Raw genomic sequence first — 19032 nt, forward strand, 5'->3', positions numbered from 1 at the left:
TAAACACCGTCTGCTGATTCTGAAGAGTATGGTTCATCCTCACCTTCCATATACTTGTTTTCACAAAACAAATGAATTTTTTGAATGGAGATATGGAACAGGAGGAAGACTAACAGTCACTTGTATTTTTGTTTGAAAGTCTTACTAGGCATTATGCTTTTTCAGGGAAAGATGCATGTATGACTGAAACGGAAAACCCTGACAATCCAAGGCACATATCTACGACAGTACATCAACAGGAAAGTCAGACACTGCCTTCAGACTTGTTTATGCATCCCCATACCACATTGCAAATTAACACCAAGGAAAAGGAGAACTGTGCCTAAAACATCATCACTAGCCAGTAGCTATTGAACTGCAGTTTCCAGAAATGGGAGCTAAGAATTATTTTCATTGCTTTTCTATTTATATGAGTTCCCTTTGCATTGTATCGCAGTATTTTTAGAAACTGTTTTCTACAGCACAATCCTTTACCCTTTAGAGTTGTAGTTCTTTAAGTTTCTCTTTCACTCATATTTGCTTCAATGTAGACCTTTCACCAGAGTTTGCTCTAAAGTCATTCTTTGTTAGCTTTTTTTATACTGCATCCAGACCTTAGAGATAAATTTCATCTCTCTTCCAAAGAAAATCCCTTTTTTTCTTAAGAGAGATTTTTTCCATCTCTTTCCACAGAAAATACAAGACAAATTTATAAAAAGCAATGATCAGAAAAATAATGCAGACATTTGAAATCCAGAAGTCTCCCATGAAAACCTCCAAACCAGATTTAAGTTTCCTTGAATTTACCTCAACAGCTCCAAGACTAAGACAGGACTCCAATCCTTCTTTATTTCCATCTCTCCTTAAGAGACGCTGCTAAACTGACTTTATTCAGGTGCTATCTGAGCTACTAGATGCTTTCTGCATTAGATATTTTTGAACAATATTTACATAAATAAATAGTCCAGGGATCATTTTTCTTCCAAGGATTCTGGAAGCAAAAGACACTCAGCATATCTTTACTAATGTATTTTGTAAGGCTCTTATAAACTTTATTGCAGAATTTTCTTGAAGATTTCCTAGTTAACAAAGGCATACTTTGTTAATAAAAGGAAGAACCAAGAGATATAACCTGAAAAAAAATTTAAAACTTACTTTGAAAATGGTAACTTTGACACTATGCAGAGGGCTCCAAAGGGCTCTCCAAGAAGAGGTGTTCTGACAAGAGACAGTTGCAGAGGTGTTGCATGCCATTACATTTTCAGTATTTATTTCCTCCCAATTATTACCTGCAGGGCAAACAGTCCAGCCAGAGTAACCACAGATGGTCTGCTGGTTGGTGGGGGCACTGCTAGTAAAGAAACATACTTTGATAATACACAGAAGATGCAGCCTTGGTAGAAAAGCATTATTAAGCAACCCACTCCATGAGTTGAAGGAATAATTCACAAAACAATCTTTCCTCCCCCAGGAAACCATCATGTCTTTCCCGGGATGTCTACCACAGGTACGTTCTCAGCTCTAAGGCTCTCACTGTTCCATTATTTCCTGGGTCTTTTACTGTTCCCCCTTCCTTTCTCTGTCCTGTATGTATCCAAGAGTACGAGCTCCCAGGATACTCTCTTCAGACTTCCCTCTTACAAGCACTACCCCTCCTTTGACTATTCTCTTCATTTCCTTAATTTATGGTTTTATCATTCTTACCCTTTACCTGTCCTCATACTCTCTTCTCACACAACCTTCTTTCAATGCAATCAGCATCCCTAGAAGCATAGCTCCCCCTAAAGATTTATAAGCTTTCACTACCTCAAAATCTATCACAGGTAATAACATCAATCATAGGCTTGCAGTGCTAGACCTTTCCCTTTTTTTCCAGTGATCCTCAGGTATTTTGCATTTCCACACCGTTTATGCCTCCTGCTTTTTGTGTGTGCACATACCTATGTGTGCAACTTCCCTCGTGTGCCTGTAATCAAGAGACATGACAAGGTAAAATGCAAATAGCAATCCACTCCAATGAAAAAGATGCTTCAACTGGTGGAAAAACATCTAATTCTGACTTCATCAATTTGGATTATTTGCTGTCTAGCTAATCCTGAAACCTACTTAGGGTTTTCCTGCACATGCATTGTCAGGGCTGAAGAATAACCACACTTTGAGAGAAGATGCAGCAGTTTATGTAGAACTATTAATATCAGAGATGAAAATTTCTGGAGTATTTCACAGAATGATGTATTTTTTCTCTGAGGAGACAGTGTGCTGTAATAATTTTGTTCAAAGCAACTATGCACCTTTGTACAGGTGCATATTAATAAGATTCTTGATTAATAAGAAGAGAATGCTGAAAATTTTCAAGTTCTGTTCTGTCATGACAGTTTTGAGTACTTGCATTACATCCCTTCTTTCTAAAAAGAAAGTACCTTAATCCTTCTAATAGTTCTTACAATTGTGCTTGTTACATATTGAGATTGAATTCTCCTACTAATTGTCTGCAGTGAAGTTTGGAAGGATTTGTTGCTATAGCAATACTTTGTGTTGATTCAGAAATTAATGATAAAAGAAGTGGCAATTAGCACTATTAATTTTTTCCTAGAGAAACATGGGAAATTGCTAAAAGGCTTCTGGCCAAAAAAAAAAAAAAAAAAAAAAAAAAAAAAAAAAAAAAAAAAAAAAAAGCAGTAAGATTTTGGATAGGTGACCAGTATGAGCTTGCAGCTATAAAAACAAGCATAATGGATATTTCATGCTTCAGTACATGCAGCATGAATATTGCTGCCTTAATACCTCGAGACAGACTCAGCCTCTGTTGTGTTTCAGGAATCCCCACAAGACCACAGGCATGTGTCTCCTTTCATGCATTACAGAACCCTGTGGGACAAGCTCCTCTACGTTAGTATCAGGAAGGGGAATTGAATACTTTTCTCTACAGATTTGACACTGCTCTTCCAGTGTCTTGCAGGGACCTTTCTTCGGCATTTTTAGTGAATGAAAGTATGTTGCTTCAAGATAATGACCTGCTTATTCTCATCCCTGATTAACAGCCATGAAGCAGACAAGTGTTTTCCAGGTCATATGAAGCCAGAAGAGGTAATTAATTTTCTACACTAAGACTGCTATTATCTCACCAAATTATTTGGCTTTGTGGTAGCCCAGGACCTTCTACAGGGTAAAGTTTTGGTTTATTTTAAAGGCTTGGCTTGTTATTTCAATCCTATAAAGGATATCCTAGAAAGGATATAGCGTGGCTCTACGTGACTGTAGTGCAAGGTTGAAGGAAATGGAATGCTTTGCTTCTTCACTATGTATTTAATGAGATTTTTTTAAATGTATGATTTGACAGCCTTAATAATGTATTTCCCGCTATTAGAATCCCACATAATTACTGAATTCAAATTTACTTATTTCATAATGAAATAATGGAGGCTTTTTATAAATCTTTGTGGATGATAGATAGTATTTTTCCCCTTCAAACCTGTCAGGTTTATTTCCTTTAGGTGTCACAGCTGATACCTCAGACTTTTATGCAGGAATATTGGGAGGCTTTCTTAAAACCCATTAATCCTAGATGTTGGAAGGGTCTTCTGCTTCTGAGAAGGACAGACAAGAATAACAAGGCTGCAGGACAAGGTGTGTTGTCATGACTTTATACATTTGCCAAGTTGTGCCTCCATACTTCAGATGGAGCCTTAAAGGTCCAAAAACAGCCCTCAGGGTAGTAATTGACAGAATGTTAGACACAAACACAGCTAGAGCTCAGTGGGTAAACAATATTGCACAAAGCCCCTTGGTCAACCCCTGGAACCAAGATCAGATTGTTTCCTTTAAGAGAAGTGATGTACACACAGAGACGTGTCTGTGTGTAGTAACACAAAGTAACCAGTAACTTCAAGCATCTTTTTTAATCCCTTCCTTCCAAATTTCTCAGTTTTCTATGAGACACTCTCATTTGTAAGAGGTGAACTTCTGAATTTTTTATTATAAACCTTTGTATGCTGTAATTAATCTTCCCATGGGAATGAAGAAGGACAGATTATCAGACAAACAAAGTGAGAGATTAACCTTATACATTATCACACAGCATTCTTATCCAGAGGGGGAAAGAAAAAATATAGAAATTACAGAAATATATATCAACTTGTTGAACATAACTGAACAATCCTGGAAGCCCCCAGTCAAATTCACACTGCCACAAGAAATGCCTACAAACTAGCAGAACAGCCACAATATCAAGACCAGGCCTAATGCCCACAACGGACAACAATTTATCAGATGTTTGCTGTGTGTGGAACCCTGATTCTGAGGCTAAAATACTATATTGCACTGGGCTAAATGAACAAAACTTTGCATCTGCTCTCAGGAAATTGTTTTACACTAAACAGGTTTTTGTTTACTCCATCTTTAGAAAGAAAGCACAGAAAACAGAGAAGGAAAGGTAATGACATTAAAAAGTATCTGCATTTTCAAATAATATCCAGGAAAACATTTTCTGATAATCTATCCTGAAGCTGTGTTATTAATTATTTCTCTGTAACTATCTCCATCAAGATTAACTTAGAGAAATATGAAACTACCTCTAGCTGTCATTACAGCAACTGATTATTTATCATTTGTAATATAACTGACATCTTTTATTTTCCAAGGATTTTCCAGCCATACAAAAGACTTTGCCTTCAGTTTGCAAACACTTAATAATAAAAAAAAATCATTTAAGCCTTCCTTCCTTAACACCAACAGATGCTTCCAGCATGAAGCTACATACTTAGAATATGCAAGAGGGTTAATGGTTCATCATCACCTATTTTGCAGTCAGTAATTTCAACATTTTACATTCACAAGAATTGGTTCCCTCTTTGCCCTCACTGAATCTCTGAGCCAGGCGTGCATGGACAAGGTTGTGTTCTGCTGGCACTCAACTAAGGGACAAGAAATAGAAAATGTTGCAGCCTGCTCTTATCCTCTCTTAAAACAAAAATAAGACATAAACAACTCCTGAGCATGAAGTCTTAATCTAATCATGGCACACCAGACTTATACTAAATTTATTTATAATGTTTTGCACCCCAAACCATCAGGAACATGGTCTGGTATATGCTGCAACACCACTGGGTGGACTGGGAGGCACAATTTGTGCTTGTAGAGGTGTAGGTGACGGACAGTCTCCCAGCACCTCTGACAGTTTCACACGTACAGGAACCATGCAGCCCAGCAGAACTTATGTTCTTCAATAGAAAAAAGACAATGAAGTCACAGAGAAAGTAACAACACTGTTGAATGGATTTGTGAAACAGACAACTTCTGCTGTTACCAGACTCTTTATTCCAAGCTTACAGATCCATTTAAACATCTGTTACATATTCACAAACTATGGTACTTTAATACAGATAAGGATACTGAAATGGCATAGCATATTCTCCCCCACATAATCTAACAGATATTGCTCCGTATTTTAAAGCTTAATTATATATCTTCACTAAATGAGAATCTGCCATTACAGTAAGGGATACCATTAATATTAGTAAACACTTCTATCATATTTTAAACTAAACTAAGCAGCCATGAGTTTACATGCACTGAGAAGAGCTTTCATTGCCTTCAAATATTGCACAGATACTTTGTCTCCTCAGAACACCATCTCCTCTTAGTGGCAAACAAGATGTAATATGATAATGAACAATATTAATTAAGGTCATCCAGATCACTTTGAACGTTTTCCTAGTGTCAAGCACCTTTTGCACCCCTTCCTTTTGAGTCACATAACACTGCGTAAGCACAGTAATTGCTGGCACAAAGTACACAATTAGGCTGTCTGCTCAATGAAGACTGCGGGAGAATAGAAGATATGAACATAAGAACCATAACGCTGTAGCATTCATGTGGAAGAAATTTCCACATTACTCATCACAAGATTTTCTTCAGCATTTCGGGATTTGACCCTGAAAACATTCATGGCATTAAGACTAAGATCCAAATACTAACTCGAGAAAGGGAGGTTGGATAGTTTTAGAGACTCTACTATAGGTTTAGAATGGAGAGTGTAGTAAGAGTAACAATTTTTTAGACCAGCTTACAAATTAACAAAGACATTTTACTCCTTAGCACTAATACCTAGAAGGGTGATTTAAGGCACCATTGAGCACTGTGTTTATGATGTTTAATAGGGCCACGGTTGGTTTTCACTATGAAAACTTACCTCTGAGACAGCTGCTCAAAAATATATAAATATGCTCTTGGATGCAGACTATACTACTATGAGTAAGACAAATTTCTTTTTCAGTAACAGAAAGAAAAATGCACTGTACTTGGCAATATACAGATGCACAATATAACATGTGCAATCAGCTCCCTCCAGAAAGTTATTATTCATCTGCTTGAAAATGAAATGAATTTACACCTCATGACTGTTTCTGTAATAATTAAGTTAGGTTCTATTTCTTTTGAATTAAACACGAAAACGTACAAAACTGAATTTCTGATGTTGATAGCAAAGTATCTGGTAGAAGAGGACAACTTGCAACATGTTTTGATGTAGCTGCCAGTAAATCAGATGAATTTCATACTGGATTATCCCTGGAGCATTTAATTTCTTTGTTAGTAAAATCGCGCAAAATTGCTACATCCAAAACAGTCCAAGAGAATTGTTTTCAGTGTTTCAGCTCAAGCCAACAGATTATCCTCTGTTGCTGAAGTTGCCCTGTTAATATGAACATGGCACTGAAATAAAAGCACATTACTTTGAATGAGATTCAGCACTGGAAAATGTAGTCTTCATATTGCTCCATAGGACAGTAATGTACACATAAAAGCTTCTGGTAATATCAGAGCTATTAAAAAAACAAATAACCCAATGTATTAAAAAAAAAAAAAAAGAGAGCACAAAACACACAACATTAGAAAACCCTACAATACTTCTTCCATGCCATGGAAAATTGCTGCTGTATGAGCAATGTGCTCACTTCCAAGCTGAGGCACGTTTCTGAAAGCCATCAAACCAGGCTTCTATTCCGGAAAAAGCAGCATTCCCTACTGCGGTTCTGGTCCAACACAAGTAAGCAAACCAAACACTGTCAGATTAAAGAGAGGCAGACAAAATAAAATCAATATATCATTCACTAACTCTGAGGTGTATAGGCAGGTAAACAAACAAACAAGAAGTAGAAACAATTCAGTCAATGTAGGATGCAAACCCAGGAGAACATATCACTTGGACAAAAACCTCCTCAGGACAAATCCCGGCTTTTGCTTACTGTTTTTAAAGTTTCTCGACCTGTGTCAGCAATATTGAAGTTATAGTACTTCTGTCTGCGACTACTTCTATATATGGTCAGCACAGATATTAGCCGGGATTTGCGTTTTTCGAAAGTAATCCCAGGCAATCAGAAGGCAGTTAATCAGTGTGAAAACCCACACGAGCGGATCCATAGCCCTGCACACGAGTCCATTTGTGTTTCTCTGCCCCGAGACTTGCACAGGGAAGGGAATACGGCTAGTTCTGGTTTTAAGTAAACACTTGGGCTCTGCTGCACACACTCCGGTGGGTGCGCTGGCAGCGCACACCCTTCCCACCGCTGCCTTCCCAAACTCCGGCCGCCCGACAGCCCGCACTCCGGGGAGCCCCGCTGGGTCCCGAACGGGACGGGCACCGCACGGCCGGGGGTTATCAGCCACCTGCCCGGGGGAGGCCGCGCACCGCTCGCTGCCCCAGCGGGACCGCCCGACAGCCGGCGGCACACCGAGCGCTGCTCCGGGCTGCGGGGCGAGCCTGCACAGGACGGCACCGCCTGCGGTGCCCGAGCCCCCCGACCCCGGCGCGCACGGCTGCTCGAGGGGCGCAGCAGCGCTCGGGAGCGGCAGCGGCCGCTCCTCCGAGTCCCGCTGGGAGCGGGGCAGCCCCGCCGCGGTACGCGGAGCCCTCCGGCGGCCGCCGCCGCTGCCACAGCCTCAGCCCCTCGCCCCGGCTGCGGCTCCTCAGCCGCTCCCCAGCGGGGACCGTCCGCACAACTTTCCCCCGGCGAGCCCCGCTGCGCTGCCGCCCCGGGCTGCGCCGCTCGCCTCTCCCCGCCGCTCACACCCGCGCACGCCGGGGAGGACAAGCGCCCAAAGCTCCTCAGACCCGCCCGAACCGGCGCTACTCCTCCTTCCTACCTGCCCGCTTGCCGGCGACCCCACACCCGCTCCGCGCCGAGCGCTCCCTGCGACGCCCAGGTGGCGTTAGGAGCGCGCTTCCCACGGGCGGCGCGCCCCCGGCGGCCGGAACATCCCCCGCCGGGAGGAGGGCGCTCCGCACCCGCCCGCCACACCGCCGGCACCGCCGCACCTGTGCTCGGGCAGCGGCGCCGCCCCTTCAGTGCCGGCCCCCGGGTGGGCGGGGGCGCGCCGGGACCGCTCGCCCCTCGCCGCCGCCGCCCGCCCGGTGCCGCCGCCGCTCGGGGGACAGGCGGCCCCGCCGCCCGCTCATTGGCCCCGCCGCCGTGAGCTCACGGCACCGCCCCGCCCGCGGACCCCGGCCCGCCGCCGCCCCGGGGCTGCGCGCTGCCGGACAGCGCCCGGCCGCACCGCCGGGTCCGAGCTGGGCCCGCCGGCCGCCCCGAACTGCTGTGGGCAGCGCGGCGGGGACGGCCAGAGGAGTCTGCCCACGGCCCCCGCCCCGGGAGGCAGCGAGTTAAAAGCAGGGGCTTGCCAAAGGCGTCCCTCGCCCGTGCCAACTACCTGCGAAGTAGCGAGGACTCACAGAAGACGAGGTTATGTGGGAAAGCCTTCCGTCAGTCCGCGATGTTTTTTTTTTTTTTTTCTCCCCCCCGCCTCCCCATCTAATCTATTTTTATTGGTATTAATTGAGACGTGTGAGCAGCTATTGCTTGAAGATTGTGGTCCTGTTTGTGGAGAGTAAATAATTTTCTCTTGCATATTAAATATGCCTCTTAATGAGACATCAAGCAAATCACATACTCTCATATAGCTCTGTAATATATATTAATATGGTATTTATTCATTACTATCAACTTTTCCAGAGGTCTGCTTAAAATATTCTCCTCTCTCAGCTAATCAGGGTATGCTACAAAGTCATAGGAAGTCAAATAATTTATTAATATATGCTTATACTCCATTAAAACATGAAGAATGTAAGAAATCTGCATTTTAAAAGATCCTGCAGAAGTATGTGATAATTTACTGCATCAAATTGAGGTGTCTCCCACTGCCATGTTTCTTCTGCCATAAAAGATTAATAAATTTAACTTGAAATCCTTCAACACAAAAGAAGTTCGGCATTTAGCAGTTGTTTTTGCGGGCAGCGTTGCTGGCCGCCAAGTTGCTATGGCATAAGGGAGCAGGGTGTGTTCTGCTTGCTTGCTTGTGTATTTCTTGGCTGGGTGTTAGAGAAAAGTTACAAAGTAGGGCTCTGGAGAACAGAAACAAAACTGCAGTGTATCCTTTCGAGGGCACCAACTCTCTATTAACCTTACAAGTAATATTGTTAAGATTATCTACTACCTTCAGAACAAAATTTTTAAAACACAGGGTCTGTCTTGCACCCTATGCATTCAGTGAGAATGAATCACCTACACCCTGTGTCCTTATGCCAGGGTTTTCACAGAACATGGACCATAGGATACTTCATGACAAGTAGCCATGACCAGAGCCTGTGAAAGCATATGTAAAATTCCAGGTATCAATTTTCAACACTTGGAAAGAAAAATTGTTAATCTGCTGGTTTTAAATTAATTCAATGGTAATTCACAACACTTGAAAAAATACCTGTGGGGTTTAAAAGCAAAAAAAACCAAAAACTACTTATGTATGAAAAAATGAAGATCTCTTGCTGTGCAAAGATTCCCCTGCCTTCGAGCTCTGGGTGTGTTCCTTTACTGCCCACCTATGCGTTTCTTCTTACTTTGCATCTCAAAATAGCATCAGAAAAAGCTCTATCCTGTGAAATAGGAAGCTGAGATTTCAGCATGCTGTGAGCCCCTCTCAGTCGTCTCAGGTGACCCTTCATAGTGTGATTGTCCTCGGTGTTTCTGCACCTCAGCTGCTGAGGGCTCAGCACCCCCACATGTGGCAGATGAGCTCACAGGATGCGCCACTGGCTTGTAAGATTATATTAGAAATAGTACATTCATTTTTGTGCCACTGAAGATGTAGCTGGAAATTTGACGATCTTTTCCCCTTTTTCACTTGTGTTAGCTGTTAAATTTGTGTAAGGGCTTCCCAGCTGTAAGCACACTAAATAAAGATAAGGTAATCTCAGGTTGAGATCTTTATAATGCGTAGACCATTCATAAGGGGGAGGGAAACCACTCCACATAGCAAATTATGTTATGATTAGACCAGTGTCCAAAAAATGCATAGCTTTGTATCCACCACAACCTCATCAATTTCTGAGGCTGTGGCAAAAGTCATCTATGTACATAATGCAGAATGTATTTTAGAAAATGCATTCATTTTAAGATTCAAAGCAAGCTGAGATCAGCTTGGCTTTAAATTTGCCATGTTTTAAGGCACATATCAATACTTTATAAATCAGGGCTCAGTTGCCTAGTACACTTGTGTAACACAAATATATTTAACCTTGAGCCATGCAAACTGAGCCTTTGAAGAAGTGTATGCACACTAAAATCAATGATCTTAGAAAACTCATATAGGACAATGTCTGTATAAAAAAGTAAGTGTCAAGGCAGGCAACGAAATGGTTAGGGAAGCCTAAGGTATGGGAATAAATTTAGCAGTGATACTGCTAAATAATACCCTCTACAGAAAATACCCATCTATTTTAACAAGATTTTTAGCTGAGCAGAGACCAGAGGTTTAGATCCTGGTGTAATACAGATCTTTACGTTATATTCCTAAGAAGGACAGAGGTGGACATGAATTCAAAGGCTGCTTGTTTTTTGTTGGGTTTTTTTGTTTGTTTGTTTGTTTGTTTGTTTGTTTGATTTGGTCTTTCTCAACTAGCAAATTTTTTTTTTTAAAATGAGGTTTTCTATTGGAATAAGAAGGAAATCTGGCATCATAAGTTGCACATCTCTCAACATTTTAATTTATTTTTCCTCTCACTGAACAATATAAAATGTGGGATGCCCTGGAGGATCAACACCAAGTCACCATGAGCATGCCAGCCCTCACAGAGAACAGTGCTGCATGAAAGGTGGGGATGTACAAGTAAGCACCATGCAGCTGGATGACTGGACAAATGATGGACAGCACACTCTTTTGTTGAGGACCACTGAAATGTTGAGTCTGCATCCTTGAACTACTTTGCATTTTGTGCCTGTGTTCACGGCACTTCTGTTCCCAGAATATGTGCATTCATCCTCTGGATACTCTGTGGTTGTGTATTTGCAGATAAGATACAAAAAGTTCATTAAGAAATCAACTGAGTTATCCTTGAAGCACCTTCTTGGGTGACATCACTTCCTTGTCTATGGTTTCATTCATCACATGGAATCAGGAATCATGTAGTTTCATTCAGAAGAACAGATGATAAAGATCATCTTTTACTTTTTGCTCCTGTCTATTTTGCTCTCCTGGAACAGCAGATCCTCACATCTATAATTGTTAGGAACTTCTAATTTTAAGCCTTAATTTATTTCTGAGTACTTTATTCCCATTCATCTTGCCTGATGATACTAACCTGACTTGAGCTAGCTCACCATTCTCTTGTGTTTTAATATCTTTATAATGTTCCCTCCATACTTTTGCTATTCTAAACCTGTGCTTTCATAATCTTATTTTGTAGATGGAGTCCTTCTCTTTTCCACTTATCCAATCTGCATTCTCTGGTTTGGTTTTTTTTTGGGTTTTTTGTGTGGGGTTTTTTTTGTTTATTTTTGTTTTTGTTTTTTTTTTTTTTTAATTTTCTTCAGTATAGGTGAAATTATATACCAGGTTTCGACGAGGTGCTAAATACATCCAGTTAGAAGGAGCTCAGAGTGGTGAGAGTGCCCTGGACTGTAAGCAAGTGTCTACTCTGCTGCTCCCACAGCTCAATCACATCGCTAGCTAATAGTTACCTTCTGGCCAAATAGTATCGACAAATATTTCTTTTGCTTCTTTTGTTTCCAAATGATAACGCCCAGCTCACAACAGAACTTCCTGTATTTAGCTTCTATGTGTACTATTCTGTTTTGCCTCACTGTATGTCTCTGTTTGTGCCTTACTGTGACTATGGGCCGTTTGTGACCTTTTTGGGTTTTTTTGGTCCAATGACCAGATACTCATCTGTCGCCCCTGGCAGAACCTCTAAACTTTGTCTCACCAAGATCCTCAGCTGGCAGATGCCTCGCTTTGGCCAAGGCCAAGTAACTGCTGCTCCAAGAGGAATTTCACCAGCAGTATGCATCTAGCCTGCAGATTTGTCAACACAACACACCTCATTGTCTCCTCTTTGTCCAGTGCCCTACTGTATTGACATTCTTTTACTAATCCTCATCCTCTTCAGCTTAACTAACAGTTTCCCCTGTGTCACTGTGCCAAAAGCCTTAGTGAGTGCCAAATAGATCAAGTCTGGAGAATTACCCTTGTCAAGAAAATTATCTTGTCTAAAGAAAGGGATCAAGTTAGGCACAGTCTACTAAAATTGCCTTTTATCCAATTTTCATCATGTAAATCAGTGCAAACCACACACCATTCCATAAACTCAGGTGATCCTTGTAGTATAAACAAAATAAAAGTCGTGTTAATGGCTGATGATCAGGGTCACACTAAAGCCAGCAACTAAGCATAGCTGAAACAATGAGACAAAATTTGTGCCATTTTCTGAATATGGTTTCATTCACATTTCATAATGGTTTCAGAAAATGTCCAACAAACGTGATGGTGGTCCAAAATTTTCCAAATTGATAATTTCAAACATTGTTGAATATAACATCTGACAGTTTATTTGTCAGGAAAACAAATACAGAAAATCATGTTCAAGCAGAAAAGCATGTTCAGATGGGGCCTCGTCTATTTAAAGCTGGTCTAGTCAAGACAGCACTTCAAGTTCTAGGCCAAATAACATATCCATTTAATTCTTGTAACACTTTGATTTCACATAATGTAAATACTTCCAAAACAATTAATTAATATTTTGAAGACATTTGTAAGCTTTACATCATTACTTCCTAATTGTGAAATGCATGCAGTAGCAATAGCAGATCTAACAATGAGGTAAGTAGAAATGAAGGGTTTTTTTTAACCTGATACAAAAAAAATACATTTATGGCTTACCTCCCCTGACACGTGGTAATGCCCAGCAGAAGTATAAATTGAGTGTACGCTAATTTTAACAGCAGTTATTTCCTTTAAAGCAGCTTTTCCATAGCTGATTTTCAGTATTATGAATCCTCATCCTCTTTACCTTTCTTGTTTTAAGCTTCCCCCTCTTTCTGTGCTGGGAAGAGACTCTTAGGGATGCCCCACTTCAGTCTGGGCAGAACATCTTCTGCAGGATGGGTGAGAGGAAACTGCAGGAGGACAGACTCCAGTGGCTTGATGGGGGATTGGGCTGTCGAGCTGAAAGGATGGGAGTCTGTGGCACCCTCAGTGTCCCTTGCACACACAGATTAATTTCTGTCCTTAACCAGGCTGTGCTGCCAAAATACAATCAGCATAGGGATTAGCTCTGCATGAGCCCAACAGCTTCATGATAGGATCCAGCATTTCTTTCCTTCTTTATATGTGGGTTCTGTGGGTTTTTTCTCCTATACTTTTTATTTTCTGCCAATGGGACCATTTTCTCATAATGAGACCCATATCCCTGCATATGCCATAGCTCCAGTCCATAATTGTTCAGGGTCAAAAAAAAGAGTAGAATAAATAAACGAGTGTGAAGAGAAGGACTGTATAGTTATACTTGAGAAAAGGTGATCTGACTGTTTTCAAAAGCAGCTAGAAACATTTGCAGTTAAGGTGAGGGAAGTTTGCAGTCAAAGTAGTTAGAAATTGGCAAGTAACTTTGTTACAAACACTTTCCAAGGGGTCAGATTTCTCTCAGGTAATGGGATCCAGAATGTTTTCAGTAGTTAAAATTTTTATAAGTTAGGTGGGGAAATAAAAATAATTTGCTATTTAACTTGAATACAAAACTAAATTTGTGAAATACTAGCAATTTGATCTTCTAGGCAGATATTCAGAGTTACTAAAAGCACTAATAAAGTATATATCAACCCCTAGACTGCACAAAATACTGAAGCACACAAAATAAAGAAAACAAGTTTAATGAGGTAGGAAGGCTCTCAGTGTCAATGCAGAAATGAAAAAAATAGATCAGCATTGGAGTCTCTAATCATCTGTTGCAAAGCGAGTATGCACAGGCTGCTTAGAAAATAAATGATACACTCAAAGCCTGTAGAGGAATGCTATTCCCAAGAAAAACACTTCTTTTTCACATGTAATCCCACCACAGCACTTCTCTGCTACACGAGCTGTAAAAGGTACAGATCTGATATGTCATTATGCAGTTGCAGCACGCTTAAACATTTCTGGTTACTGCAGACTGAGAGCTATTTAATACCACAGAAGAAAAAAATATAGAGTTGAAAAAATAGAATGTCACTGTAGTAAAAGACAGATCAGTAACTCTGTTATGACTCAGTAGCTCACAATAAATTATTTAAACAACTTGAGCTCAAGAATGACCTTTCAGCCATCTCAAGGCAGAAAAAATATTTTCCTTTCTTAACCTCCACAATTCAAATCCCGCTTCTTCCATCAAAATCAGAGGACCAAGATGTGGGAACTCGGTCATTAATCTCAGACTGTGAAGCCCTGAAACACCATCAATCAGGTGTAGATGGTGACGTGGTAATGGAACGACTGGGAGAGGGTCTGCTGGGCAGAAACCAGAGGCACATCATATTGCTTATCATAAATTTCTAAGCATTTATGACAGAATATTTAAAAATGATAAATCCTTCAGTTTTGTAAGACTCAGTCCTTGAAGCACATACTTTAATTGGTTCTAAGTTATAAAAATAAACTTTAGGTACATATTATTCCAGTGCATTTTACGGACATCCAATGCACATCGGAAATTTGTAGGTCAAGCACCATTAGCTCAGAGTGTCTAGACAGCTGCATCCTTTTCTACTTTCTTTAATCCTTTAATATTCCTCATCATTCTCCCATACTGAACCCTCCCTCAGAACCTGCCTTAACTCCTCTCCTCACCAGGAATTATAACTACCCCTGTCTGGCCCTGGCGTCGTGCCTTTTGCCCCTTGTTACTGCCGTGTTCCAGTTCACTCCAAATACAGTGTACCTTCTTGTTTGTTGTTTTTGCATTATTAAAATTCCATTTCTTGACAGCTGGATCAAGGCTGCCTCTCTATCAAGTCACCATCGGGGCAGAGTCTCGAGGAAATTCAAAGGGATCCGATTGCTCGGACCCCTGGGAGTTTCACACAACTTTTTTAAATGGGGAAAAACAGCAAAATGAAGAGCAAGGAGAGAGTAGCAGGACATGGGGGAAAGTGCTCCAGGCACCAGAGCATGTTTTCCCTGCAGCTTCTGGGAAGGGTCAACAGAGAGTGGTGCAAAGGGGATGGAGCAGAGCAGGAGAGCTGTCACACACTGAGCACAACCCCAGTCCTGACCCTCTGTGCTGCCAAGGACTGGGGGAAAGGAAGCAGAGCTGGAAATAAAGGAGTGAAGTTGAACCTGGGAAAAAAACAGTGAGAGGTGGTGGGAAGGTGTTTTAATTTTTTGCCTTTTATTTGTCACCATCCAACACTGTTATTAATTGATGATAAGCTAAATTAATTCTTGACAAGTCAAATCTGTATTGCCCATGAGGATACTCAGTGGTCTCTCTGTTCTGACCTGTAAGCTTCCCATTTTATTTTCTCCTCCCTTCCTATCTAGGAGGGGATTTAGGAGAGAGTTGCTCTATAGATGTCTGTCCAAGGTTAAGCCACCATGTCCCTATAGCTGAATTTGCAATGCTGCTGGGGGATCTATGTGGACAGCCACTATGGTGCATGTACTATATGAGGAAACACCAGCACATCTAGTGGCTTATTTGGTGCTGTTTTGAAGAATACCTTGGAAGAATGAAGTTCAATAGTTTTGGGGGACCAAAAGTTAATTCTGGAATAGTGTCACACAAATATCAATTCATTTATCCCTGGTACCTCCACATTTAAGTTCTGTTTAAGCCAAGAAGATTTTAATTTTTGACAGGTTTAAGAAAATGGCATGATGTTTCTGTGAGTTAAAAAATCGTACTTTTTTGTCGTTGTTGTTTTTTGGTTGGTTGGTTGGTTGTTTTTTTCCCCAGAGATAGATTTCCCACTAATGGAAATTGATTGAATCCAATTCTTGTATAGAGAATACACTGAGGAATTTCTTCAGTGGAGTATCAAATGAGCTGGAGACACTTCTTCACATTGCAGCAAATCAGCACTCTGCCAATTCATGCAACTCCACCTTTATGATGTAGGTACTATTTCTTGATCATTGACCTGGAAATTTTTCTAAAACTGTGTGTTTGCTACTCCTTATCTTAAATAATTAACTTTCCCTTATTTTTGCTAGAAACAATGAAAAAACACTCCATATGAATATTTTGAAAGTGTGATTTGCACAGAAGTTGTAAGAAGCAGAAAAAGGCTTTGGAGGAATCAGTGTGAAAGGAGTACTAAAGTAGGTCTACACATAGGAAATCTGTGGTTATGTGACTGCAACTTTAGCCAGGGCCTTAGCATATCAGCAAAATATTCTGTGCTAACAGTGGAGATCAAAAGATAGAAACTCTTCACACTGGTATCTAGAACATGATATATGAAACCAAAATAATATAATGAAAATGTGATTAGTTTCTAGAGCCTTAAGGTTGGTGGTCACAGATTTAAAAGCTATATAATTTTGATAGCAATACATAATATTTTATAATATAATATTATATAATTTTATAATATAATATTATATAATATTTTATTTTATAATATATTATATGTTATAATATAATATTTAATACTCATACACATCTTCCATTTCCATGGTATCATAATGGTGAGATATTGCTAGCTGGGAACAGTGATGCTGGATCCTGAAGGGATCTGAAGTTGTACAAGCTTTAGTAAATGCTGCCTCTATCTGCAAATGATAGTGAGAAGGGGAAACAACATGCAAAAAGACAAACCTATTTTATTCTGTGTATCCACAAAGTAGAAGATGATGGGCATGATGACACCAAGCTGAGTGGTTCAGTTGACACACCTGAAGAAGAGGATGCCATCCAGAGGGACATGGACAGACACAAGAAGTGCCAACAGGCACCACATGAGGTTTAACAAGACTGAGTGCAAGCACTGGGGTTGGGGCAACCTCCAGTATCAATAAAGGCTGAGGGATGAGCAGGTCCAGAGCAGCCCTGTGAGAAGGACTCGGGGTGGTTGAGAGGCTGGACATGACCCAGCCATGTGCACTCACAGCCCAGAAGCCAGAGGTGTCCTGGGCTGCATCCGAAGCAGCGTGGGCAGCAGGGGAGGGAGGGGATTCTGCCCCTCTGCTCTGCTGAGACTCCACCTGGAACTCTGCATCCAGCTCTGGGGACCCAGCACAGGAAGGACATGGACCTGTTGGAGAGAGTCCAGACAAGACCACCAAGGATGTTGATTAGAAGGATGAAACAACTCTCTTATGAGGAAAGGCAGTGAGAATTGGGGTTGTTCAGCCTGGGGAAGAGAAGGCTTCAGGGCTTAATTGCAGCCTTCCAGTACCTGAAGGCAGCCCACAAGAACCATGCAGAGATATTTTTTATAAGGGCACGCAGTGACAGGAGAAGGGGAGTAGCAGGGTAAGTTTAGATTAGATATTAGGAAGAAATTTGATTCTATGACTCTATAAATGTTGCTTGTATATACTTTCAAAGGTTGAAGGCAAACTCTGGCAGGACAGAGAAAATATTAATTGGCCTCTAATGTTCATTGCTTGCACATTCCTATCTTCAATCCTCCTGGGCAGTATTCATTCCATCAGGGTGAGGCTGATGCAGATTGCTGAGGAGCTGGAGCCTGAGAGAAGTTTGTTTCTTATAAAATGAGTATCATTGAATACATGAGATAAATTTATATGACATCAAGAAATATTAATGGAGCACATTTGACACTGTTCCTTAGCTTCTCCAAAAGCAGACATTCAAGGAAGGAAAATGTGCCACCTGACCACCTGCAATTCCTGTTTTCTTTCTTTCACACCAAGCCCATTACAGAACAGGGAGACAGAAATCCCACTCTGGAGATGCCTCCTATTTATAATCCCTCAGAGATTTTTCTGTAGGTTTCTCTGTTTTGCCTGCCCCTGCCTGGGAGTATGCAAGTGAATATGCAGTTGACTGGAGCCTGTATGCTGTGCTGTCACTGTACACCAGCTGCCTGTTATTCAAGAAATGTTGTAAAACATCTCGGGGAGTCTATGACTAACACAGTTTCAGTAATGATCCAGACACAGGCACTAGAGCAGGAGCTAATTAGCAGCCACCCAGCAGCACCAAAGTGAAGTGGGAAGAGTCTGTGTTTAAAACCCCACCATTTCTCCAATCCACATAATTCACATTCGTCATTCACTGTACAAAAGCAGGCACTTAACTCTTTGATTCTCTAAGTGCAAAACCAAAGCAAGGCAAATCTTTTCATATGCTTTGTAGTACCAGCTGCTGTACTGTCCTTTTACAGCTAATTAAAACCACATGATTTTCCAATTCACTCAGTACAGAAAAATGTGTATTTTGGTGCTACATCACTTCAAAAGAGCACGTCTTGCTGCAGATTAGAGAGCAATAACTTGAGATCCTGTTGAGATCTGAAAAAAGAGTGAACAATTATGGCTTGCCTTCATCCTCAGGAGTCTTAACAAATTCTCACAGAAGTCCCCTGAGGTATAGTTAGATGCCATTTAGGCAGCAAAATCCCTGCAGCTGAGCAGTGTAGGAAAAGGATTTGGCAGCTTCCCTAAGATATGTATAGTCAAGTGGAAATTATTCAGAGGGAAAAGTTTGTCTGTGTGGCTGAAGTTATTTCTAAGGGGGCCAGGAATATGCTGGTTCCAGGACTGAGGCAGCATGGAGAAACAACT

The 19032-nt window shown here is 41.2% G+C and overlaps 2 protein-coding genes across 5 annotated transcripts in view; one reads left to right on the plus strand and one right to left on the minus strand.

The window, feature by feature from the left end:
* CHRM3 (cholinergic receptor muscarinic 3) overlaps nt 1-8259 on the minus strand; it is a 269118-nt gene extending 260859 nt beyond the window's left edge. Inside the window, exon 1 of one of the 4 annotated variants that reach the window (XM_063390399.1) lies at nt 8122-8259. The gene's annotated coding sequence lies outside the window, so the exon portion shown is untranslated. The remainder of the gene's footprint in view (nt 1-8121) is intronic. The other 3 variants (XM_063390400.1, XM_063390401.1, XM_063390403.1) reach the window with 3 other exon arrangements.
* Nucleotides 1474-15218, plus strand: LOC134547621 (basic proline-rich protein-like). Its single transcript, XM_063391768.1, has 3 exons — nt 1474-1486; nt 7480-8717; nt 10953-15218. The coding sequence occupies exons 1-2, from the start codon at nt 1474-1476 to the stop codon at nt 8640-8642; spliced, it is 1176 nt and encodes a 391-aa protein (XP_063247838.1). The 3' UTR covers nt 8643-8717; nt 10953-15218.
* The last annotated feature ends 3814 nt before the right edge of the window (nt 15219-19032 follow it).

This window comes from Prinia subflava, chromosome 2 (assembly GCF_021018805.1).
Source record: "Prinia subflava isolate CZ2003 ecotype Zambia chromosome 2, Cam_Psub_1.2, whole genome shotgun sequence".
NCBI classification, from domain to species: Eukaryota; Metazoa; Chordata; class Aves; order Passeriformes; family Cisticolidae; genus Prinia; species Prinia subflava.